The sequence below is a fragment of the Eublepharis macularius genome, chromosome 3, assembly GCF_028583425.1.
Source record: "Eublepharis macularius isolate TG4126 chromosome 3, MPM_Emac_v1.0, whole genome shotgun sequence".
Lineage (NCBI taxonomy): Eukaryota > Metazoa > Chordata > Lepidosauria > Squamata > Eublepharidae > Eublepharis > Eublepharis macularius.
This window is the reverse complement of record NC_072792.1, coordinates 65035097-65063023: the sequence shown is the minus strand read 5'-3', so window position 1 is coordinate 65063023 and position 27927 is coordinate 65035097. Positions and strand designations below refer to the sequence as shown.

Sequence of the window (27927 nt, the reverse complement as noted above, 5' to 3'; positions counted from 1 at the left end):
ATTAACCCCAGGATGGTCACTTGGAATCCTGTCCAGACCTTAGTAAAGTGTCTTGTAAATAAAATGGCTGAGGGCCAAGGGATCGCCTCTCAGATTGTTTGAGTGTTTTTGGCAACACTTTCTTTTGTCCTGGGTCTCAACCCAGATCTTTCCCAGGGCATCCCCAAATAGCTTGTCTCTCTAAAAGTGGTAAGACAGGACAATATTTTTAGAGTGTAAACCTGCTGGCCATGCTCTTAGACAAGGGTGTCTACTTGTTACTGCTGCCGAGACCACAGTCCTGGAAGAAAAGGTAAGTGCATCCAGGATGGCGACTGCCTTGAAGGTACCTGCCTTTAAAATTCTGTTTTCCCCTTCAAGGGGGGTATCTACTGTTGTATGGGAGAAGCGGCATCAGTTTTCTGATCCATACTCCTGACTCTCTGGAGGCAATGGCTGTAGCCTTGCTAGAGAACTCTCATGAGCTCTCTTCAGCATGACCTCTCTCTTCTTGTCTAAGATGTCTCTGACTGATCCTTGCCCATCCTCTGACAGGAGCCCAGATGACTGAAGTGTAGCCACTGAAGTGTTGATCGCAGGTACCTGCAACATCTCATAGCAAAGCAAGTTAGCGAGTACAGTCTTTTGACCACATTACGGAATTGCTTATTGGCTGTTGGTTTAGACCACTCAGCCACTCAGCCTTCCAAAATATTCTGGAAATGGGAGGACCTTTTCTGAGGAACCTTCCCTAGGAAGAGACTCTTGTTTCCCTGGGTCTGGATTTGGCATTCCCTGTCTAAGGGTCCTCCTCCCCAGAGGGTAATTCCTGCAGCCCTAAGGCTGAGAATGTCTTATGTAGTAAATACTGGTAAACCTCAGATTCAGACAGCTGGGCTGACTGTTCTGACAGTGATATTTCCTCCTCCTCCACATCTGAAGGAATTCTTCCTTCTCCTTGTCATTATAGATGCTCTCTGAGGGTGTTCCCCCTGCTCAGTCGGGATCCCTGTCAAACATTACAAGCTGCCTTATTCTGACTCAGACCATTGGTCCATCAAGGTCAGTGTTGTCTACTCAGACTGGCAAGAAGTCTCCAGGGTCTCAGGAAGAGGGTTTTTTTTTGTTTTCCCCCATCGTTTACCTGATCTTTCTAACTGGAGTTAACAGGGAATGAACCTGGAGCCTTCTGCATGCAAAGCAGAAGCTCTTCCACTGAGCCACAGCCTCACCCGTGGAGGAAGGAGGAGGTAGACACCACACCACTATTAACAGAGGTTTTGGGCCGGCAGAGATTATATATTTCCTCTCCCATGGTTAGTCTTCGGAAGTTAAAAGGTTCAAAGACACAGGCAAGTTTGTGCCCTTCATATGTTACCTATCTGACTGGGAGACTCCTGTAGTAAAGGCAGGGCTAGCTCTGAAGGGGAAAAGCCTGCTATGGAATCTCCAGCCAGGAGGTTGGCATGGGCACATTCACTGTGGCACCACAGCTGAGGAGATTCCTGGTGTCTTTTCCCACCAAAAGCCTGGGCTGAGGTAACACACCTACTCCAGTTACAGAAGCTTCTGTCTCCCGCTCAGTGGGATGGTCCTTTTAAAGCTCTTCTGTGGCTCTGAGGCCAACTTGTAGCTGGGAGACCACAAAGCCACAGAGGCATGTCGGTGCCAACTCGTTGCCAGGAGCAACGAGCCGGGAGCAACAAGCCAGGAGGCATGTCGGCACCGGGTTCATCAATCCCCATCACATTCAATGTGAATATTCCTCTCTTTTGTCTAGGAAGCTGTCCTCAGAATCCCTGATGTCGATCTTTGTAGGTGGCTGCCCCAAATGGCTGCTGTGATCCTCTCAGTCAGCCAGGGACAGTAGTAAGAGACAGGAGAGGACAGCAAGAAGATAGGATTATGAAAGTTAAAGTCAACAGAGTTTGAAAGACAAAGATTAGAGGAAGAGAAAAGAAGTAGGAAAGTGAAAGTGAAACTGAAGTCCAAATAAGAAAGTAGCGGAGCTAGTCTGCTACTAGACTGCTCTCCCTGGAGGCAGGAACAGAACTGAAGAGAGGGTGTCCCACATGCCAGACCAGAAGAAAATTAGTTCCAGCCTCCCTGATTGGATGGTGGAAATCACTCAAGATGTCCTCCACCTCATAGGGAGAACCCCTCTGAGGGTTGGACTGACCTGGAAAGCATTGCATCGCTGGGCAAAGACTTGGGTGCCTAGTGCCCAGATACTCTGGAGGGCCAAAGGGAGAACCACTCACGGGTCAGCAGGGTCATTCCAACATAATTGCATTGATTAACAGAGTCTTACCTGCATTAAGTCTTGTCTCTCTCTCTCACCCATACAAATAGCCTTTCTGATGGTTCGGAGTTCATTCATTATTGCTTGGGCTTCGTCCAGTTTATATTTCATATGGGCATTTGATATCTTACGATCAATCCTATCACACAAAACAAGAAACAGAGGAAGTTTACTCATTGTTACACCCAGGAACAATAGCTGGAGAGGGAGAGCTGGAAGGGGAAGTAGAAAATGTACCAGACCATTCCAGGTAATGGCAGGGACTATGGTGTGCAGTGGCTCTAGGGTGACTTGCAGACATTCCTCCCTGCCCATTTAGTTTCAGTCTCAAAGGCAAGACTGTGCCCATCCAACACAATGTCTAAAGGCTAAAACCCTTTCAGAAAGGTTTACTATTTCTATTACAGAAGTAAGACAAAACATTAATAAAATTACTTTTTGAACACACTTGTGAGCAGCATGTTTTGTTAATAGAAGTAGATTAAAAGGTAAAGGTAGCACCGAGTCATTACTGACCCATGGGGGGACGTCACATCACAATGTTTTCTTGACAGACTTTTTACGAGGTGGTTTGCCATTGCCTTTCCCAGTCGTCTACACTTTACCCCCAGGAAACTGGGTACTCATTTTACCGACCTCGGAAGGATTGAAGGCTGAGTCAACCTTGAGCCGGCTACTTGAACCCAGTTTCTGCCAGGATCGAACTCAGGTCATGAATAGAGATGGGAATGAACCTGAATATGAACCAAAAAAACCCACAAACCAACGCAGTTCGTGGGTCACGAACCAGTGGTTTATGGAAGCTCATTTCCATGAACTTCCATGAACTGGTCTACTGGTTCGTTTGGTTCATTTTAAAGGGCAATGCCCCTTTCTGTGCCGCTGCAAAGCGGCAGGGAAAGGGGCAGTTTAAATGGCCATTTCCCTGCCACTCGGAGCGGTAGGGAAACAGCCATTTAAACTTTTCCTGCCGCTTGCAAGAGGCAGGGCCCTTTAAACAGCCCAAAGCCCACAAACCCCAGCCACACCCCCAGCCCCACCCCAACACCCCACTTACCTTGGCTCTGCTGCTGGGGTGGTGGAGACTGCAGCCCAGCAGCAGCGGTTCCGGACTTCTCTGCCACCCTCCGGGCCCACGGCCTCCTCCCCCTCCTCCAGCAAGGGGCACGAAGGCCCTTTACGACCTCACCACCGCTCTGCGGGCCCGCGCAGCAGTGGAAGAGCCCAAAAACACCTTCCCCCCACTGCCTGCCAGCTGATAGTTTAAAGGGCCCTGCCACTTGCAAGTGGCAGGAAAGGGCCCTTTAAACTATCAAATGCCCCTTTCCCTGCTGCTGCTAAATGGCTGGAAAGGGGCATTTAAACCCCACGAACCACAAACCGGTTCATGAACTTGCCCCAGTTCGTGGGGATTCGTGGTTCTTGATTTGTGAAAACGCCACGAACCACGAATCCCATAGTTTAGTTTTTTTGTGGTTCATGCCCATGTCTAGTCGTGAACAGAGCTTGGGCTAGAGTACTGCAGCTTACCACTCTGAGCCATGGGGCTCCTTAGAAACAGATTAAACTTTTCAATTTCTGCTACATTTCAACTCACTCTTGCAATGTCTCCACGCCTTTCTCTTTGTACTGTAGCTCTTGCTTCATCTGTGCCAATTCTCGCTTTAATCTAGAAAGCTTGATTTAAAAAGAAAGGTCAATGAGAGAAGCATTCAACTAAATGGAAACAGTTTACGCCCTTTTCTCCATTTCTTTATAGAAGATAGTCTTGTCAATTCCTAGGTTAGACTATTTATTGCACTGTAATCCCATTGTATTGCATTTTAATCCTCCAGTCAGATCAGGGTGAACAGGGTCCCTGCCTCCATTATTATTTTATTTTATTTTATTTTATTAATTTCATTTAATTTAATTTATAGGATTTATAACCTGCCTTTCTGTCCTCATGAGGGCCATCAAGGTAGCTAGCAGATTAAAAACATGCACAATAAAAATGCAAATTAAAACATTAAAAACCAAACAAAAATACATCATTCAAATAATTAAAACCAATATATATTTTATTGTCTCACATGTGTATCAACCACATGTGAGACAATAAAATATATATACATAAAAACAACCATTAAAAAAGGAAGAAGGAATCACTGCCATCTTCACATGCTAGAGGAATATGAGAAACAATGGCTTCTCCCGTAACAAAGCTACCAACTGACAGAGTCAAAACTCATGGGAGAAAATGAACACACATTTACAAAGTATCAAAATTATTTCCAAAGTGCAATGTGCTGCAGTCATGTGACAAATTCATATCCAAACTCATAAGCAACTTAAACATATATACACATGTTCACTCATTTAACATATGTACAGGAATGACCAAACCGGGAAAAGTCCAGAGACAAAGTCTTTCTCTTAGATGCTTAAATGATGTTGTCTCTTCTTTTTCTTTTTTCTTTCAAGCAGTAGAAAGCAGAACAGATGGAATTTCAGTTCCATGCCCTACCTGGGTGACTCATGCCCTATGCCAGCTCATAAGCTCAGATTTCATCCCTTTACTTCCTCAGGGGAATAATTCTCCGCTGTAATCCTAATGGAAACACTCCTTATTTACAGAACCCGGAACGTGGCGGCTGTACATTCCCTTGCGCGCGTCTACAGCTTCTCTGAGATTGGCCAAAAGCACAAGATAGAACTGAGGGTCCATCTACATACTGGTGACAACCAAGCCCAAATCTCTATATGACCCCACCCAGTGGTTTTATGTAGATAGTGAAGAGCAAAGGGGATAAGATGGAACTTTACAGGACCCTACAGGCCAAAGAGCTGAGCAGCAGTTCCCCAGCACCACCTTTTGAAACCTTCCCTCTAGACAAAAACAGCCATTGCAAAACCATGCCTCCCAGGACCAGCCTGAAAAGGCAGTCCAAAAGGATACCATGACTGAAGGATATCTTGAATTAAATCTGGATGGTCCATTGCAAGCTGGTTTCAGGCCTGTTTTTGGGACTGAAGTTTGGATGATCCACTTCAGCCTGGTTATGTGACTCAAACAGCCTTGGTTACCCTGGTGGATGACATGTGCTGGGAGATGACCTGGGGGAAGTGTGACCCTCTTTATTTTTCTGGACTTCTTGGCTGCTTTTGATACCATTGATCATGGTATCCTTCTGGACTACCTTTTAGAACTGGGACTGGAAAGCAGTGTTCTGCAGTGGTTCGGTCTTACTTCGAGCACAGGTTTCAGTGTGGTGCTGGGGGACTGCAGCTCTGCACCTTGGCCTCTGGCCTATCGGATGCCCCAAGATTCCATCTTGTCTCCCAAGCTTTTCAACATTTATGTGAAGTTGCTGGAAGAGATCATCCACAGATTTGAGCTGAGTTGCCATCATACGCAGATGACACTCAAGCTCTACCTCACATTCCCAGCAGATCCCCACTCCTACCATTTTGCCCTGTTTGTGTGACCAATATATTGCTGGTTCTCTTAAGGTTTTGCTTTTCCCTCCGATTTCTTCTGTTTAACTGTCATTACAAGAAGGCTTGTTATAGATAGTAGTTTGACAGAACAATCAATGTGTAGCTGTTAGGTTAAAAAAAGGGATCCTTTCTTGCTTAATCAGAAGCAGAATTTGTAAGAACATAGGCATGATGGTTGTAGAGTACTGATAAACATACTGTCAGAAGTTTTGCGGTTTAATATTAGTTATATACACAGACCCAGTCACAAGGACTAATTTTCCACACAAATCTTCACAAACAGAATAAACACTCTTCTCATGCACTCAGACAGACTTACTCAAGTCCTTTCCACACAGCATGACTGACCTAAACGGAAAAAGGCTCTCCGGTTTCCACACAGAGTGACTGAAAACCTTTCCCTCCATTCTCAAACTACATTTCACTCCTACTCCCTAGGGTACACCTATTGTCCAATCACAGCACACTCTATTTATCCAGCCCCTCTCCTTCTCACAACAAAAAAAATTCCTGAAAATGTAGCATATGTCTACAGTATAAGGGGTGGGGGGGGTGCACTCCTCCAAATTTCCTAATTTTTCCATTAGAAAAGTTGAGGAAGTCTTCAGACTTTTTCATGCTGTGCAACTGAAATGAGTGAAATGCTTTAAGACAAGGTTTTTTCTCACTCAAAAGCAGAAAATGTTTCATAAGGTTTTTACTTCCCAAAATTACATTTTGAGTGTGAAAAATCTTGCTTAAAGAACCATTTTACTTTATCTAAAAGAGAAAATATTGCACAGACTCTTTTTTTGCAGTGCTGCCCTATATTATAGTTTTATAGTTTTTTTTCCAATCTAATATATGTAGAGCAAAATAGTAAATAAAAACACAACAGCAAGCGATAAAGAAATGCCACTGATAAATCAATATATTTTATTTACAACATGGCTCCATCTGTGGATACTTAAATTTGGAGACTAGAACAGACAAGACAGATGTTTCCATAAACCTGAGAAAGACTAAAGGTTGCAGAAAAATCAGAAATTAAAAAGTACACTGGGGATTAAAAAACAAAACAACAAAAGCAGTGACTATTGCTTTAAAAAGCAAATGTTCTCAGTTGCTGTTGCTAGGCAACACCAACAGTATTGTAAACTGTCAAGACTTGGTTTCTGTCAGTAAAAGCCAGGGTGAGGGGACACAGCCCTTTCCAGGATTGTTTTGTGGCCTGCCAGCAACCATCAGGCTACTTGCAACCACCCAACCCATAACACATCCTAGCTTGGCTGCTTACTGCTGTTCAACATCAACCACCACACGAAAGCCAGTGTGGTGTAGTGGACAGAATTTCATATTAGGATCTGCGAGAACCAAGTTCAAATCCCTGCTCTGCCATGATGCTCACTGAGTGTCCTTTGGCCAGTCAAACACTCTCAGCATAACTATCTCACAGAGTTATTTGTGAGGATAAAATGGAGGAGAACATTTCAGGTCAACATTGTGGAGAAAGGCAGAGTATAAGCGAAGTAAATAGAAAAAATAGTTGAAGATAGGGGCAGATAAAAGGTTGGTTGGTGGATAGGAAGGAGAAAATCAGGAAAAGGTGAGGATATGGCTTCCAGGAGGAGGAAAAGAGGAAATAGTGGGGGAGGGGATACACAGAAAAGTGAGGTATCCCCTTCCCACAAATCCTTGCAGGTTCCCCACTAGGCAACTGTGCCCAGTCCAGCAGCCAGCACCACTCAACTGGGCCTGGAGAGGCTGCCAGGAGAGAGGAAAGGAAGGAAAGCTGGAGGGGGAAGGCACATAAGGATTAGTTAGTGGGTGAGGAAAGAAGATAAGTGGGAGAGGCTATAGACACTTTTGAGGAAGGGAAGGAGAAAATAGTGGGGGAGGGGGAAATGCAAGTCCCTATAGGTCCTCTACTTGCTTATACCAATGATAGGGTATCTTCAATTGGCTGAAACACAAGGACTTGCAAAACAACATCTTTTCTTACATTTAAGAACAATGAAAGCATAGAAAGAAAAAAAGGCAACATTATTTTTCAATGTGTGAAAGTAGCAGAAAGGATTACTCACTCTGTCACGTCGACTTGCTATTTCTGCTTTAATCTGGTATGGGTCATATTTGGTATTGGTTGAAAATCCAGAGAATGCTTGACAGAGGGGAAATATCTCTTAATTTTTAAAATAAATACTTTTAAAAATAATATATAACAGTATTATACGGTAATCAAATGTTTTTAATAACTGCATCTTGTGTGCCATCATCCTCTGCTAAAGCTAAGGTGATAACACAGAACCAAGTCATCAGATCAACTGAACAACAGATTTGGCCCCTGGGGTCCAATCTCCGTGAAACTTGGGAGGTAGTTAGAGGACAGTTAGGAGTAGGTCCCCTGCAAATTTGGTAAAATTTGGCCTTAAAATGACCCTTCACTGGCCCCCAGAAAGCCCCAAATTGCGTTTCCCATTGGAAACAATAGCCGAATTTTACCGAATCTTTCTATTGCCAAGCTGAACTGGGGAACAAATTCAGCATCTGGGGAATGCTGAGTTTAAATCCTGGTTCAGCTTTAACCAAGCCGAACCAGCCAAATATTTTTGCTGTGCACAACCCTACTTGTCAGGGGTGAGCAGAAGGAACCAGTTACTCTGCAAACAATTAAAAGTAGCTCTCCACCCCTCCTCTAGTGCTGCTGTAATCACTTACTTATCCTTCCAGTCAAAACATCCAAGCATATCTCCTCTTTTCTTTTGAGCAAAGAAGACAGTCCATGTACACACACATCTTTACTCTGGACGGGAAAATGATAGCACCCGCACCCTTTCCTATCCACTTCCCCTTCTCTAGTACACACGTGCCCTTGTTCTGGACAGGAAAGAGGCATGTTTACTGACACTTTCTCCCTGCATCCAAGCCACTATTTGTCTCTTCCAGGGAAAACATAAGATACCAGTATATTTTTCTAGTGCTGAGCAAATTACAGTTTGAGGAATGGTGGTTTGCTTTGGGAAAACGGCAGAGAAAAGGTTTTCCCATTCAAGCAATGTCAACCTGCTTTGAAACCGTGATTTTTGTACAAGCCATCATTTTGTGATTCGATCCACCCACCAAGACATAATCTTGTGACTGGTTCTTGGGAAAAAATTACATAGACTCAACTTGGAGCCAAGACCTTGCAACTAATCATTTTACAAGTTAATTAGCCAGAATAAGACTTGTTCATGACCATATCACAAATAGGAACAGGAATGCCTGGGTCTTGTCAATTTAACGGAGCAAGTGAAACTACAACATATGATGAACAATACGTATTTTTAAAATGTTATTTAAAAATATTTGGTATATGGAATCCTAGAAAACTATACAATCAGTTGACAATGCCAACAAGCTTTTTACAGTTATGCTACAGTAATACTTGTAGAAGTTACATTTTAATTTCTAAAAGTAAAAATTTAAAACAGTTTTTAACTTTTAGTTAGCCCTGATATTCTTGAAAAAAAAAACACCAGAGTGGCTCCTTGGGTCCAAGCCTCCTCCTGTTATAAGCACCTTTTTTTGCCTTAATATTTTTTTTTGGCTCAAAAAGAGTTACAAGCAGGCCAATCAAATTAAAGAAGAAAGAGACCTTGGTTCTCTAATATTATACCACATAAATAAAAGTGTCCCTGTTCATGAAACCTGCAATAGCTCAAAACAAAACAAAACAAAATTAAATCTCAGGGAGACACGGACAGTTTTAAAAACTAAGGAATAATATTTTATAAACAGTATGACTCATACTGTAAAGCATCAATTATAACGAGACTGCTCTTCCCAATTCCATTTCTGTCATCTCTGGTGCCATCTACATCTCACGACATAAAAAAAGGAACTTAACTTTCATAGAAAACTGGTTTGGCACTTGTCATTACAACATCAACATGGAAAAATTTTAAGATATGAATGAGGAAAAGGAAGATAGCAATAGAAGTTCTCATTTAAACCATGGGTACTGAAAAATGTGCTGCATCTTTATATTTATTTTTCAAAATTTGTGCCAATAATTAACAGTAAACTTTTTTAAAAGTAAAAACTGCATTTTGAAATACAGACCAGTGAGCCAAATTACAAGGGTGTGTATTTTTTTCAGTTATCCACAAGACAGTATGTGTGCTTTTTTTAAAGGAGCTCTGCACACACCAAGCGCTCCATGTTGATCAGTGGAAATGATGCAGGTACAAGGATCCATTTACACCTGTGTGGTTTCTCACCCATACAGGAATACAAGCACATAAGCTTAGAATTTAAATATGAATTAGAGAAGTAAAACTTACTACTTGTATAAGAGCGACTGTCATCTTCACACAATTTATGAAGCTGCTGGTATTCTTCCTGTGCTAGCTCAAAACGCTGCTGCTTAATTTGGTAAATTTCCTTTTTGGCATTAAGTGCCTCCTGGGCAACAATTAAATATTCTTTTAACATGCGCTCCTGCTCTCTTCTCCACTGCTCTCTTGGATCCTCAATTTGTGTGAGTTCTAAAGAGAAAAAAAATAAAATATATTAAGTGATAAAGTATCTAAACAAATGAAATATGTTAACCACGCCATGCTAGCCACATCTAATGTTTAAGAAATGAGTAATCTTTCATACACTGATTTTTAACATAAATTCAGGATTTGGTTTTTTTACTTTATATTCCATCCTGCCTATTGAAGACCCATAACTATTACCCTTCCAAACGCTTCCAATGGGTTGGGCAAAAGTATAGTGACTTTATAGTAGTTACTGTTAAACTATGACAGGGGAGACTTGAGGCTTTTATAATGGCTCTGCCACAGGCAGCCAAATAGCACATGGAGTAATACCTTGCAAGAGTTTGGGTAATTTACTCTGTTTGAGGCTTAGGCTACTCGCTTTCAAAAACATTCCTTTGAACATGGAGATTTCTATTATATCTTCCCTTGTGTGCTATTTAATGCAGTATGGACTTTAATGCAGTATGGACTTTAATGCAGTATTTTTAAAAGAAAACATCCATGCCAGTGTTGTGGGAAATTGCAGAACAACAAAATGTTCTCCTCTTTTGACCTTGTCACCCTTTACCCTATGATCATGTCTCACTTTGATCATACACGCTTCCTTTCCCATTCAACACTTGCCATTTTTATCCCTTTCTAATAAATATTCTTACTGAACAATTCAATTCTGTCCCCTCATACTGCAGCTATTGTACTCAGGTTTTCAATCTTTCCTTCCAGCAAATCTGACTCCTAGATAATCTTGCTGGTTTCTAAATTTTGCTGCAACAACAAAAAAAACTGCATGCCTTTCGCCACTGAAATAGTCCCTAACCTAAAGGGAAAGGAGGAGGGAAAAGGAGTGGAAAGGGATCTATTTTGTTTAAGAAACAGGAATTTTAAGCAAAGGAATTTTCTTCCAGAAAGAATTCCAGGTACTGAATTTAATGAGACTGCCAATTATATCGGCTGCCCTACCTCCTCCATGTTTAAATCAAGTCACACACAAACTGCCCTTAACTAATAGGAACAATGAACGTTTTCAGTGTTGCAAGTACTGCATTCATCAAAGGAACAATTTGGAAATTTCACTTTATTTTTTATTCTTAGCCAATACTAAAATATAAACATGTAACTATGATTTCAATGAAATTATCTTATGAGATCTCAGAAAGAGAGAACAAAACAGAGTACAGAGACTAAAACATAGCATCAAAAAGCCTACTACTTACGATTGATATGGTCCATGTAATAAATACCAATTTGTTGATCATAAACAGTTTCCCATCCTAAAGGCAGCTCATCGCCTACACAGTCAGCAAAAGTTAAAGGCTTCGTAATCCTACAAAAATTTAAAAAATGAAAATGAGTTCAAAAGTACAGCATTCATCTGAGTGACCACTACTGCTGTTCACACAGCAGGTAAATTATGAGCAACTGAGAAAAATCATAATGCCTTGTACTTTTTAAAAAAATACTGCAGAGCTATTACTGATGTATAAACTACATACAAATTGAAGAGATGTATGTTCAAAGACGTCTTGAAGAACAAGAGAGACAAGATTCTGTTTTTACTTTCTAGGCTTACCAAATTATTATGGCATGTAGTCCTGCAAGTTTTTCTTAATTATAGTAAAAATGTGGTTTCACATCCAATTGCAATTGAAACTAAACCTGTCTTGCTTAATCCATTCAAATCATGTATTGGAATTCATCAAAAATCTAGAGAAACCTATTTAGAGAAATATTTTCTAAACACTGACTTAAAGATGTCCATCACAGCAGTAAGGCATAATGGTGAGTTCTTACAAAAACTATCACAAAATACACATTTATCACATCTAGAAAGATAAAAATATTGTGCTTATGAATAAAAACTGAGGATATGGCTTTTTATCATAAAGTCTGAAGATATTTGAAAATGTACATTGAAGATATTCATTAAGAGACAGGGTTGCACTTACCTGTAACTGTTGTTCATCGAGTGGTCTTCTGTGCAGGCACATGCAGGCCAGCCACAGAGAAGATTTCCAGAGCTTTCTAGAAGACTAGAAGTGCCCCTTCTCTCCTTGGTGCTTTCCTGCCAAAAATATCACACAACCAGGAGGGGCACTATTCCCTCAGTTCTCTCCATGCTGCCATTGGAGACCCCCCCAGAAACTACGGTTCCAGAGTTCAGAGTAGAGCAGGAGGAAGGTATATATATGAGCCTGCACAGAAGGAAGGTATATGAGCCTGCAACAAACAACTGTTACAGGTAAATGCAACTCTGTTCTCATCTTCATGGCTTCTGTGCAGTCCCCCACTGGGAGAGTAGCAAGCTCACTTACTGAAGGAGGTGGGTGTGAAACTCTCAAAGTAAGGGACTGTGGAGGACCACCTTCCCAACAGATGCTTACCATCTCATTGACACTAACCCAGAGGTGCTTCTAAAGAAGCTGGGAGTTCTCTAGAAGTGTCCCTGTCAAAGTACAAGCGGGAATGCAGCAAGGGGAAAAAAGTGCTCTGGTGGGGAGAGCCATGCTAGGTAAAGGACACTGAACGGTCATGCACTCAAGGGAGAGTGTGATAGCCTCTACCAACCCACAAAGGTTGTGTGAGGATACTACTAGATCTCTCTTGGAACCTGAATGATTATTACAACCATTAGTGTTACTAGACAAGAGGGCTGAAAGCCAACCCCTGGTAAGGAATTCTGGCCAGAGCATTGGACACATTAACATTGTGAAGCTCTATGAATGGGGCGGGGGGTCATAGGTTAGAAAGTCAGTGTCCTTATTCCACAGATGGAAGTGTTGTACACTAAAAACGGAGCACCAGGGAAGTGCAGAAAGTTAACAAGGGCTTTAACTTTAAATGTCTTTAGAGATCCAGTAAGGGAGAGGCAAGTTTAGTGTATTTGAGTCCCAAAGGGTCCAAGCCCTGCTATAGCCTTAGTAGAGACTCTAACTCACATAGAGGTAAAAGATACGGTAGTCAAGGAGCAGAAATTGCCACTCAGAAAAAAAAACTGAGACTACTGCTACAGTGCAGGAAAAGAATCTGACCAAAATTGCATCAGCAGGAGTGAAAACATAGCAGATCCACACCAGAATAACAAAAACAGTAAAGTAGACATGATGGGGCTAAAGAAAGGACAGACAGCATTCACCACCAAGGAGCCTTGTGCTGTTAGCATAACAATCTTCGCACCAAAAAATAGCCAGGGGATAAAACAGTCCAGTGGACTCACAAGTGCATTCCCTAATGACCAGGGGCGGGGGGGGAGTCCCCTGGCAGCAAAGGCACAATAGGCCCATGTCTCCAATCAGAGTATCTGGGAGCTGGCGACATTATTGCAATGCATTGCAATGACATGGAGCATTTGCAGCAAAACAAAAGACAAAGAAAGGTAAGGTATGTTTAATAAACTTGGTGAGGAGGAGGGATTTCTTGAGACAGGCAGGCACATCTCCAACAGCCTTAGATTTAAGCCTCTCAGCCTCATATCCCAGGCCTCCAGGTGTCTCCCCTCAGAGTTGACACAGCTAAGGAGGGGAGCAGCCTTTCTCCAGGCTGGCACATAGGCCACATTTCCAGGCTGCTCCCCTTGGAATTGAAGAGGCAGGTGCCTTTAATCAGGCTGGCATGGCTGCTGCAGCCTTGAAGGAAGAGTCATTGTGAGACGGGTCACACCTCTGGACTTAATTTTAATCTAGACTTTAATCAGGCTGGCACAAAGTCACAACCGTGGAGAATGAGCCATTGTGGATAGGCTCTGGCAGGCCACACCTCTGGACTTAGCACTTGGTACACAAGGGTGCCAGGGAGGGAGCAGGTACCTTTAATCAGGCTGGCATTTTCCAGCATCTTGAAGAAGCCTCTCTTGAGACATAACAATGAAGGAAAAGGCAGAAACTTTTCTTTTTTAAACATAGTTGTATTCTTCACTAGAATGTCTATTGAGGATTAAAAACTTTAAAAGAAGTAATTCTCCTCAGCCTCAAGGATGTGAGGGAGAAGGAGAGAACAGCAATGGGGATCCTCTCTCTGAAGCAGCAAAGATAGAACAGAGGGAATAGCACTCCTACTCCTGGTCACGTGATATTTAGGGGGGAGGGTTAAAGCACCAAAGGGAAGAGGGGCACTTCTAGTCTTCTAGAAAGCTCTGGAAATCTTCTCCGTGGCTGGCCTGCATGTGTGCAGTCCCAATATGGGACTGCATAGATACCACAAAGATGAACATTTATATTTTTTCCTAAAATATCAAAACCATCATCTTAAACACTGCATAATATTGTTCCCCTTTAGAAAGTTGCCAACACAAAAAACTGGAATGATAAATCAAAATCATCTCCCATCAATGAAACTGGCATAAAAGAAAACTACCAGTCTAAACATCATGATGATCTTCACATAGCACTATAGTCTGCTGTTGGAATCTACATCATTCTGCCACACAATTATTCTAACACTTGCACTTGAAGACATGCAAGAATCCTGGAAGGGCTATGACATGTGTGCTGTTACAAGCTGCAGTCTATCTCATACAACCCATCTGCTTATCTGCTGGGTTGTACTTTGTATCTCACAGCACACATGCTAGCAATGTTACAAATTCACAAGCTATATTTGCAGCGCAGCAGGTCAGGTCTACACTAAGTAAGCCATTTCACAGACAAGCAATTGCCTCTGTAGCTCTGATATTTTCTTTTATGCAGTGCTGCAGAAAGTTTGGTCAAATACCTTTTTCTCAATTCAAACCAGCAAAAATTAATCAGCCATCAAGCATGCATGCCAATGTGGGGTATAAGGTAGATTTACAATCAAGTTATTCTTCCATAAATTTAACGTTCCACACCTACAATTGGTTTGGGAAGTTTTACTTTCCCCAAAAAATAAAGATAAGACAGAAACCACCAAAATTCATGTGGTATTATGGACAGATGAGACCTAAGTGTTTCCTTTTTGTACATTTCAGAACTTAACTATTTTTCTAACAAAAAGGTCTATATCTTTCTTTGAATCTATGGTTTACTAACCATTATCCATCAATCCATGTAACAAAACTCAGCAGTATCTCACTCCCAGGGAGGCTATAAAAACCATGGACAAGTGCCTGGAAGCAGTTTTGGCATGGATGAGGGCCAAAACTGAAACTTAATCCCAACAAAGCAGAGGTGCTGTTTAACCCAGGACATACAATATCTCCTGTTCTGGGTGGGTTTGTACTTGCCTTTAAAAAGCAGGTTCATAGCTTGGGGTTGCTGCTGGACCCAGACCTCCTTTTGGATAAACTAGTGGCAGCAGTAGCCATGGATGTCTTTCAACAGCTTTGGCTGGTGAGCCAGCTGTGACCCTTCCTGGGCAGGAAACATCTTGCCACAGTGGCATATGCCTGGTAACAACCATATTAGATTACTGCAATGAGCTCTACGTGGGCTACCACTGAAGACTGTCTGGAAACTACAGTTGGTACAGAATGTTGTAGCCAGAATGTTCACTGGAGCAAATAGTGGGGATCATATTACTCCAATCCTGTTCCATCTACACTAGCTCTCAGTTTACTTCCAGGATCAATTCATGAAGCTGGTATTGACCTCTAAAGTCTTATAATGACTTGCAGTCAGCATACCTGAAGGGACTGCCTTCTCCCATATGAACCAACTATCAACTTCTGTCATCTCTGGAGGTCCAGCTTTGGTACCGCCACCATCTGCAGCTAGATGGGTGGCAACCCAAGAAAGTGCTTTCTTGGTCATGGCGTCAAAACTCAGGAACTCCCTCTTCGCGGAGATATGTCTGTCTCTCTCTATTACTCTCTTCCATCAGTGGATGAAGACTGGAAGGGGACTTGGCATACCCCCAATAATCGTTAAAGGTCCTCATTCCTGGTTATGATGTTATGTGTTCATGTTTTTACTGAACTGTTTAATGTTGTAATATTTCGATGTTTACCACCTTAGGGTCCCTACTGGGGTAGAAAGTCAGCATAGAAATGTTTAAAAAAATAAAATAAATGATGTGCTTCGTAGGTTAAGGAAGTGTTTCTGCATCAATGTTTATTTTGAAATTAACCTGCATATCCCAGGGAACAACTCCAATATGTACTCTCTTATACTGAGGTGTATGTATCCAACATATTTATTGAGTTGATGTGCTTTTTAAAGAAGTAATTAGCATATATGTCTCAAAAATAATTAAATGCAGACCTCTTGTTTTAGAGCACTCATTCAGCAAGCAGATACCATATAGAATACACTAAGAGTCATCAGTGACTATTTTGTCAGCTCACTAGTGTCATACACAAGAGTTTATGTCTCTTCCAGACATTAACTGACCAAAAAGTGATGATGTTTTATGATATAATTCAACTGTAAGACTTACAAGTCCCCGCTTACGTACGTTGCTCCTAAAACTAGGCATTAAAAAGGTGAAGTCTCAGATCCTACTTTTCCAGTACTGAGTTGCATCCAGCAGATTTCATGGAAGGAATTGGCAGAGTGGCTTTTTCCTTATCTACCCCAAGAAGCCTGCTGTTCGTCCCCAAACTCCTCTGAGGATGATCTGGGAGAGTCTCATAAGCAAGCTATCAGGGAATCAGATGAAATCACCACCTTCTCCCTCTTCAATTCATGGCTTGAAAGAGCAGAGAAGAGATGGAAAGGTAACATCACCCAATTCCTCCTTCATCACTGCAGCACCCCACCCTGTGACATATTTTGTTTACAAGGTTCTCCTAACCGTCAGAGAAGTATTTTGGGGCAGATGGTAGGCTACTTATGGGAAAAGAAGTAAAAGATCACTTTGCCAAATCCTGTGAATTTTAGTTAAAGGCATGTATTAAATAAATATTGTCATCATATAAACCATATATATTAAATAAATATTATAACCGTATAATAAATATAGTTAATGGTATATATTAAATAAATATTGTAACCATATCAATTCCTGTACAGTACTGTTTATTTCTTCACAGGCTGGTACAAACATGTTACGCAAACTGACATCTAGCACTCTTAATCGATACTTGTTCAGTGGTGACACTGACATCCAATGAGAATCCTGCCGAATAACAAGTACAACATGGTTGGCAGGTGAAAATAGTTTACATATATCTGTATATTCTTTTACAATACAGGCATTTGCTGAGTGCAGTTGTAGACTGGTTTTGTGTACAGGCAAACTGCTGCAAACTACAGGAATATATCAATAAACACATTACACATTTGTTGCATCATTAGAAAGTTATTACAATGAAAAAAATAGAGTGAATTACTCAAGGTAAATGATAGTACTGAACTTCTAGAAATATACTGAAAACTGTGTCCCATTAAAACAGTGACCAACTTTAAATGACAGGCTTTGAAATGTTCCCTTGTTACATTTATCTATATTTTTGTAATGACTTTACTGAGAGCCTGTTTTCATAAAGCCATCAACAGTTCTTATACAGTCTGATACCTATATGTCAACAGGCGTGGACAGTTGCGATCATTACTATACATTTTCACAATATACATCTTTTGCAAGAAAAAAATTGTACAGTATAAAGTTTCATGGTTTATTTCCCTTAGAATGTATATAAGTGTACAGAATTACTCTGTACTTTCTTATCAAAATAAATGGGATGGTCAGGTGATTTATATATTTGTGAAAATTTAGGTTAACTCAAATATATAGGAATAGTCAAATACGCGAATTACCTAAAATGTATATGTTCTACTTTAAATGTCATCTTATAAAACACACTGAAACTCCCAACAATATCCTATAATGAAATTTGCAAATTTTAGAGAAAAATATCCTCAATTTTTTCTCCCATAATTGATGAATATCCTGTTTGTCCTGTTTGACTTCTCTCAAATATTTTTACTTGTGTGCAATCTAGATCCATGATTCGGGGAAAAGTCCACTTTTTGCTGATCCAGCTAAATCCAGCTTTCCCGAATCAAATCACAGCATCAAAGTAGACTAATCTGTATCTCACATGGTAACTATGAATAGATTATTTTCTCTGGAAAAGGTAGCATAGCAAAATGACGTCTCTTCTTGACCATCCAGAAGAGGGGGGTGTCAAATACACCGTCAAGCTGCAGAGCTGGTATTTTAGAGGAAGATCAAGTCTACCTAACAAAGGTAGTACACATATACTCTGTTATGTCGTGTTTCCAACCAACAGCATTCTGTCTTGTATGGATTAAGTTTCAGTGTCTTTGCAGCTGTGTAGTCTATTGCTGATTTCAGACACTGGTATATAACTTCTACTGCCTCTTCAAGATTAACTTCAAGTGGAAATGATTCTGGGTATTATCTGCATATCATTGACAATAAAGACCAGGCAAGTGTTTCCAGTGGTTTCATATGCATACTAAGCACTATATGAACAAATTAGAACCTTTCAGTACCTTGAACACCCAGGATTACCTTCAGAAAGGAAGAGAGCCACTGTAAAATGGAGTCATAACTGAGCCCATAACAGCCTTGTAGGATCAGAAAATGATCAATCTAATCCAGCACTGTTTCACATAGTAGCCAACTAGATGCCCTGGGGAGCCAAACAGGGCACAGCAGCCCACAGCAGACCTTTCCTGATGTTGCCTCCTAGCCCTGGTATTCAGAGGTTTACTGCTGTGACTAGAAGCCATTGAGAGACCTATCCTCCATGTATCTGTCTATTTCTTAGTATACAGGAATTTTTGTGGAGAGGTTCAAGTGTTATATTTTATAATCTGCTCACTGACTGCCTGGTATTATATTTTGTAATCCACTTACTGACTGAAACTTTTTTGAAACCATACATGTAATCTCCCTTGGGTCTGAGTGAGATAGGAGGCCTATAAATGATAATGCTGATAATAATAATAATTCCAAATCCAGGTCAAAAATTAAACAGAATGACATGATATCTTTCAAGAACCTCTAGAGTTATGCTTCCACCACTGGCTTGAGGTACTTTGTCCAAGAATGGAGTATTAGAGACCTGATTGGAAAGGCAGAACTGTACATTAAATTCTAGAACCATAGGTTTAGCATACAACAGGCATGATGTTTCATCCAAAAACTTTACTGACAATCTCTATTTGACTAACAGTCTGAAGAGAAGCAAGAAAGTACAATGTTTGTAGACCCATCAGACTCACAAAATCCTTTTCTATGCAGTATGCCAGAAAAAAATAGCACCTTGCTACCTTGGTAAATTGGCAGTTTTTCCCTTGTTCTTGGTATTCAGATATGAAAATTCCAAGCATGCAAAGTAGACATGGTGGGGCAGACTTAACGAATAAGAATGGGATCAACACAGGAAAAAACTGAATACACACACAGTCCAATTTAAATCAACAGCAGTTAATTGTAATGGGTTTACAAACCTATCTTTCACTAAACTGCAATGAAGCATCCTAATTCAATTATCTGTTACTAGAGCTCTTTCTTTGCACACACATCTCTGCTGACCAGAAGTTTTCCTACTCAGTGGAGGGAACCAGAATGCTTGAACATTCTCCCATGTCAATGGATTGGGCAGCCCACTGCAATGAAGAGATCTCATGAAATGCCAAGAGTTTCCTGGAACAAGTGTAAACATGAAAAGAAGATGGGTAGAAGTTCCTTCCGCTCACAGTTGCCGCCGCCCCCCACCCCCAATACTTGCACAATGTTGTGTTGTTTTGGTTGGCCCAGATAAAATGTATTTTGTTGCTCATTTTGTACCTCACATTACTGACAGCGAGCAGCCCTTGTACTTGGCTGATTAAGCCCCTGTGAATTTTCTAAGCTAGGCAAACCATGTAATGCTTTTCACTGTGATTCTTATGAGGATTCATGACTTCTAATGTAATAATATCACTGTATTAAAAGTGGCAGAATACCACCCAAGAACAGCTTGAGCTGTTCAAAGACTATGCAGGCAAAAAACAAAGTGAGTGTGCAGATCATCTATCATGCAATCTTGGACTTATCTCTAGTGGTAACAAAGAATGTGCAAGTATCATGAGGTCTGTGGGTCACATGCTGTTTGCCCTGTGCTGCTAAACTGAAGAAACCATCTTAAAGACAAAAACAGGGTTTAATGGTTTCCCTTACCCAATTCCCACTTAGCGTTGATGATGCTAAGGTATTCACGTTTACCACCCTGCTGAACTTTTTAGCTAAAATGCAAAGGAAAGCTAACAAATATTTTGGAATGCATATGCCAGTTGGAATGCCATTTAACCTTTTCCAAAATACTGAAACTAGACCATTATTTTAAAGTTACTGGAGACACCAAACTTGCTGTAACTAATCACTCCCCCAGAAGAATATTCACCCTCATATAGAGGTGCAGGAAAGCAGCCAATGACAAGATTTGGATACAACTTGCACACTGAAAAATCAAGAAGAGCATATTGTTTGCTATACCAGTTTTTAAAACTAGTTTTATTTTGAAAAGGGATTAATTAAGAAACTCCAGTGACAAATGTGAGCAGATTATTTATCAAGATTATGTCTTAAACTCTTAATAGTACAAAATGCAGCAACAAGCCTTGACATGTCTTCATTTCTAGAATTCTACTAAGTATCTTAAGGAGCAAGAGACAATGCACATGTATGTAAGAAAATAGTGTCAGACCACTAAAGTTGCAACAGTAGAATACACAGCACTAAGCAGTTTCCAGATAAAAGAATGAGGAGTAAAGGATAAAAACAAGGATATCTCAATAGTGAATACATGACAGGTGACATACTAATAATTCAAGTAAGTTGTTAATAGGCAAGTACCCAAAGCTGTTAAAAAACATACTGTTTGCTAATATTTTGAGTTCTTTATTGGACCATAATGGCATAAAAACAGCCAAATGTTACATGTCTGACTTCAGATTTGTTCATCTAACATTTTTGAAATTTTCCACATATCTCTTTTGAAGTTGGCAAATATACTATCACAAGAAGGAAACATGGAGTAAAAGGTTTCTGCTTCACAAAAAACATTCACAGGAAACGCTGCTTACTGCCATTTTTAAGTCACATTCCAGAGTTGCACACACAACTTCCTTCACCTTTGAAGCTACAGCCTGGCTAGGGGTACTTTCAACAGTTTGGAGAGGCGGGTAGTGTGCTTAGCCATGTCTTTACTGTTTCCACAACTGTTCCACCTAACAGCTATGTGAACTGTCATTGTGTATACATCCATTATTTTACCTTTACATTCCAGCATCCTTTCAAACCAAATACTACAGTCATAAATAATACTATAGCAACCCAAAACACACTCTGGTCACCCTCAGCTGAGAACTGATGGCACTTTCTACCACCAATGATTCAGGAGAACTGAATCTTCATAGGCCCTCACTCACCAAACCACCATGGGATACACAAATATAGTAGATGGAACCGTAAGATATACAGATCAGTATCTTTATTTCTCTACTGTAGTGATTTACTAAATGAAATGGGCCTCAAATACACTCTGTAGGCTCAACAAAGCACGCTTTCAAACAAGTTAAATGTAATATACAAAACTCATTTAGGCTTCATCTGTGAAAGAATATGTACATTCCATTTTAATAGTTGCCTTTAACAGCAGATTATGCTGAGATATTTTCTTCAGTTGTTCTCTCTCATTCTCAAGTTTCTTTTCCTGTTGTTCCCTCTACTACTCCAATTTCTTTTCCTCAAATCTAAACTTCTCCTGTAATTCCAGAGCTCTTAATCTATTCTGCTCTTTCAAAACCTCTAGGTACTGTGGGGATTTAGAAATTACTCAGAACTTCCTAAAGCTCCTACATTACCAATCCCCTTAACATCCCACCAGGTTTTCCTTCATTAAGTAGTTGTAACACAATACACTTCAATTAAAACATCCTTTCTCATTCCCAGAAATTCTGCCTTTTCTCTTTTTCTTAAGTTTGTTCTCTTTTCTACTAATACTAAAATATATCTCTTCACCTTTTCCCCTCACATCATTATCCCCCCCATACCACCACCTATATCATTTTGTTTAGTTCTGAACCACTCAGTCAGTAATTATTTGCTGTTTAACCTTAAACCTTTTGTTAAACCTTTCACTTTGGACCTTAAATTCAGCTCCTCCTTACATAGGTATAGGTTTATACCTCAGGAGGGCTTTGGTCATAGCCAACATACTTTTTAATTCCACTTTTACAGAACTTCAAGTGTTCTCTACGTAACACCTTCTCTTTTATGTTTGTGTGAACTGTATATTTCTGCTTTCCTGACTCCGTAAAAAGGTTTTTGCTCCCACCAAAGGCTTTCACCTTAGACCTCCTTGGTTTAACTTGTAATATAGAAAGGCTTGTTGTAGATGGTACTTTGACAGAATGGTTAACTTGTGAGGGTGGTTATGAGGTAAAAAAGGGGATCTTTTTTCTTAAATAAAAGAATTTATTTCTAAGTACGTAAGCATGATAGTTGCAGAGTTTTGATAAGCTCTCATAATAGCTCTTAAGTTTAATGGTTTCACAAATAATTATCTCTTCTAAAAGGTCTATTAACAGACTCAGTCACACAGTCTAATTTTCCACACAGATCTTTACTAACAGAATAAACTCTCTTTGCAACTACACATACATAGATTCATTCAGGCCTTTCCACACAGCTTGCCTGACCTAAATAGAATAATTTATCTCCCAGATGTATACAGACTGCCCTACGTGCATACACACAGTTTGCTGTACTTACCCAGAATTAGGCTCTCAGGCTTGCACACAGGTTGCCTGATTTGGTAAGAATCCTTTCTCTGAGAAATACACAGACTCTCTCAAAAACATAGTTTCATTTAACTTGGCAGAATATTTTCTCTCAGAAATACACAAACTACCTGACAACTAGAATAACCTCCAAGATATACAAAGGGTAACTCAAAACCTTTCCCTCAACACTGACTAAAAACTGCAATACAGTTTTGCATCTAAATTGCAACACAGTTTAGATGCAAAACATTACAATTGATAAGCATCACATACAGTGGTACCATATTGAATTGGATCCAAACTGGCTCTTCTGCTTACAGAAGCATCCATGATTCCTCTCCAAGGATTCCCGCCGCCCCCAGCCCTCTGGAGCTTTTGTGACGTGACACAAGGCATTGAATACAAGGGAAAGTATGAGTTACATCAGCCCATGTCATTCATCTACCTATCTCAGGAAAGCAAGGATTGCCTACAAGGACAAGGCAGAGAAGTGTTGATAAACAGGATGAAAGTGTAGTTAATGTGTGTGTGTGCTCAGCTTACACTCACTGGCAGTGAAGTGGTCTTATTCAATGGGAAACGTAGTAGCATTGGGATATCATTAGGCTCATGGTTATTTCAGCATTTGCATGAAATCATGGAATACCTTATTGATTGATAAGCATTGTTGATTATATAGTTTTACATAGTATGTAAAACCATCTAATGTCGGGGGGAGGGTTTACATGAAAATAATTACACAGCATTGTAGTATATCTTTATCATTTATTCTGCTTATATGGCCATAGGCCTTAAGCATAATTTAATACAGTTAAAATCAAGTACAAAGGCGGAATTACTAAATAACTATAGTTTAAAAGTACAAGATCTATAAAATGGAGAATATATGGTAAATATGATATTTTATAAAATAGATAAAAATGGACCATATAATTAAAATTCAGCATTTAAAATATAAAAATAAAACTTGATTATACCAAAGTGCAGATAACAGTACAACACTGTATTATATGTATTTTTGTCATATATGAAACAAGTTAAAGCTATATTTAACTAGTTTCATATATGACAAATAAATACATATCATGTAATATCACCATTCCTTCAAAGGTAACCCTCCAATATTCATTGCTTAATTACAGCAGATCATCATCATTTGCTGGTTCACCTCTCACAGTCCATGATTCACAATCTTCAGCCTAGTTTAACTCCCACCTTGACATCATTGTAATAATTATTCTGTTAGCAATCAAATTATGTTCCTGAAAAATTAAAGCATCATAATTATTTCTTTAATAATCAATCCTAAATAAATTGTTTCCAAAATCAAATTAAGTGAACTGCAAAACAAATGGCAACAAGTGGCCATTTTACCAGTCATGGAATTTTCAAAGTCAAAAGAACCATTGTTCAGAATTTTATATTAGGCAAGATTCCACTTTCTCCCTTGCTACAACTTCCATTCTCCCCTGCAACACTAAGTTAAAAATAGGTATTTCCGTTTCCTTCGATTATTACCCTTGAAGTTCCCAAGCTCTATAAGTGTTTATTTGGCATTTCAATTCCCTATATTTGTATTTTCTTAAAGGATCAGTACCAAGAACACCCTTCATTCCTGACTATGATATAAATACTTATCCTTGAATTACTTTGTAGGTATTTTCCTCTGAACTGCACACTGCAAAAAGTCTGACAAAAGAAGCAGATTTATACTGTATCACATCCAAAAATGCAGTTAACTGAACATGTCTAATCTAGAACAAGCTTCCAATTTGTGCATAAATTCATAGCAATCAACTGCCCATTTCAGAGACTGTTATAAATTTGGTAGGAAGACGGGCAGAGATGCATTGGAGATAGTGGTCCAGGAAAGCCAAGGAGTCCAGAGTACAGAATACAGAGTACAGAATTTCATACGTAAGTTTAAAATAACTAATGAGATCATTGGCTGCTTATTCTAGCTTCCCAGAATTCTTACTCAAGTATCAAAACCAGATGCAGACAATACAACCACTACAGGACACCCTATGTGTATATTGTACATATACAGAAAGAGCAGGAGTAATGTAGGAACTCTTGAAAATATCCAAATTCACACTAAATCTCCAAACATTCAAGAGCTTCTGCTTGTGTTTAAATGAAGTAGTAATGCTGTCAAACACCTGCACAAGAACACTGTATAGTATTAACTGGAACTGAAGATTTACCTTCCAGTTAAGTGAATTTAAGCCTTTAAAGATGTTGATGACAGGATGGATGTCGTATGTGAAACCAGAACTATTTAAACAAGCATATTTCAACAATATATTTTCAACTTGATATCATTTTTCAAAAAGTACATCAAAACAGTATTTTTAAAATTCCATATCCAGACACATGCCTGGGTACAGAATTTTAAAAATACTGTTTTGATCAATGTGAAAGGGAATGAGACTGGAAAAAAAATTCCCCTTCCACAGAACACTCTCTTCTAAAATCAACAGCTAAACCTATTTACATGATTGTTTTCTGGGTGGACCAAAATTAAGTGCCATGTTGGAAATGTCATTACAACTGAGCATTTTAACTGGTAACTCCATTGTACCAACATGAGAGAAAGGAACCAATGACAGAACCTTTAAAGGTTGTCAGAACAACCCTTACCCTCCTAGAAAATAATAATAATATGTTTATTGCTTTTCCGGCCGAAGCCATAAGCCATACAAACACCAACAAAATATGAACTGTACACTTGCCTAGAAAATAGATGACCAGAGCAGAAATGTTAATATTGGGGGAAGGGAAGGAGAAAAATTTTGGGAAATGTTAGTGTTAGTTGAGCTACTGAAATGCTTGTTAAGACAAAAACTTAAAATACTTTAACAGGTTTGTATTATTAAAAAAGTTCTACAAGAAAATCCACAGCATTAAATAATCACTCATTAGATACTAATTATTCCTGTATTTGCTGTAGGTGGACCAATTATGATTCATAGACCAGATCTGGCTCACAGACAGGCCTCATGCAGCCATCAAAACATACAATAATTTCTTCAGAACAACGGTCCCCAAATGCAAAGAGCAACAACACATAATGCAAGCAGCAACTTCCAGAGCTGCAGCAGCCCTATCCAGTTCAACAAATGTAAATGTAGGCGAGCCAGAAGTGACATAGAACTGCTGATGCAAACAACTGGAGTGACAAAGTCATCTAAAGCATAAGAACAGAGGCACAAAAAGGACACAACCGTACAGTGGCAAAGGCATAAAGAAGATACAGCAGAGGAGGACTACAAGAGGACAGATCAGCAGACTGCAAAAAGGTCAGAGCTATGAAAAGAATGGATGGATGAAAAGAACAGCAAAGGGGTGAAGAGGATAGAGGCATGCTCTCTCTCATGAACCAATGTGTCAATAGTGCCCTTCAGCTTTTTACACTGTTTTTTTAAAGCTAGCCAGCCACTCCTTGTAACATCACTCTCCCTCACTCTTCTGTTTGCATACATCTGTCTAATAGACAGCCAGTGTGGTATAGTGGTTTGCTTATCAAATTAGAATCAATAAGATCCATGTTGAAATTCCTGCTTGACCACTGAAGCTTGCTAAGTGACCTTGGGCAAGTCACACACAAAACCTACTTATCTCACAGGACTGTTGTGAGGATTATGGAGGAGAAAACTATGTAAACTGCTTTAGATTATCATTGGGGAGAAAGGTGGAATATAAATGAAATAAATTAAAAAATAACTTTACATATGTGATGAAGGGAGCTCTGACTCACAGAAGCTTAGCCAGAAATAAATTTGGTTAGTTTGGTTAGTCTTTACAGAGCAATCCTAAGCAGAGTTACACCAGTCTAAGCCCATTGAAATGAATGGGCTTAGACTGGTGTAACTCTGCTTAGGATTGCACTGTTAAAGTACCACCCATCTCTCTCTCTCGGCACTTCAGACTAACATAGCTATCTACCTGGAATTATCAAACTTTACTTTGTTTTTAACTTTTATTTTATACTACATCTTAAATAAGAAAAACTACAGTGTATGTGTTTAGGTAGCATAAGGTACAACAGTTGGCATCTCATTCTGGCAGTGAAAATACTTGTAATTGTGTTTGAACAAAACAAATCTATTTATGCTTTTAAATTGCATAAATATGTCAAACTGTGTAATTTTATAAGCTATATTTTGAATTATGCATTTTCTATTCTTAATGCAATAAAATACATTTAGATATAATAAGAAAGCCAATACAGCATATACTTCAATTTCCCCAAAATTTAGGTTTTGCCTCCCCACTCGCCTCCAAAAAGTTCATTTCTGAATGGAAGGGAAGAGCTAATTTTGGGGAACATGTGAGGAATAGCTTCTGTGGCAGGCTATAACCTCTGCTAATGCTGCAGAAGCCTTAGATTGTAGCCTACCAATTAAAGAGGTTATGATCAAACTGCCCATGACAACCAAATGATTTTCTAATTATTCACGCAAAAGTGCCTTTTCCAGTGGGCAAGGTTTCTCTAAGGATTTACTGAAGAAACATATTTTGATCTGGAAAGGGAAACAGCACGTATAGAACTCTGTCTGGGACACTGGAAATATTCTGCCTGAAGGAGCTCGTGCAAGCATACCATTCATTCCACACCTCATAAATGCCTTCTTGGAGTTTCTTATAAATATAACCACTTTGCTTTAACACTGAAGCTATAACCCCTATCTCATTTGTTGTTCAAGAGTAATTTTTGTCCTTTTCTTACAAATCTGAACACCTTGTTCAATAAAAGCTAACAGAAATTCTTAGATAAAATGTCTGCTTAGCCTCCCCTCCCCAATCTCACTCCTTTAACAAAAATCTATTCTTTTCAAGTATTAGTCAACAAGTTTTAAAGTTCAACATCAACCGCGTTTCAATTGTGAACAGTACAAAAAACTGTTTATATATTGAGTTTCTTTTAAAAACAAATGCATACATTTGTTGGTTTGTTACAAACACTGTATACTGGAGACACCGGGGTGTGTGTTCATATTTC

At 39.7% G+C, this 27927-nt stretch overlaps 1 protein-coding gene across 1 annotated transcript in view; it reads right to left on the bottom strand.

Moving 5' to 3' along the window:
* The window catches only part of WWC3 (WWC family member 3), a 90752-nt gene that overhangs the window by 53437 nt on the left and 9388 nt on the right, over positions 1–27927 (bottom strand). The window contains exons 2-6 of the mRNA XM_054973748.1: positions 11484–11593; positions 10066–10269; positions 7825–7901; positions 3879–3958; positions 2291–2420 (exon numbers count right to left, since the gene is read on the bottom strand). Coding sequence (XP_054829723.1) covers positions 2291–2420; positions 3879–3958; positions 7825–7901; positions 10066–10269; positions 11484–11593 — 601 coding nt within the window. The remainder of the gene's footprint in view (positions 1–2290; positions 2421–3878; positions 3959–7824; positions 7902–10065; positions 10270–11483; positions 11594–27927) is intronic.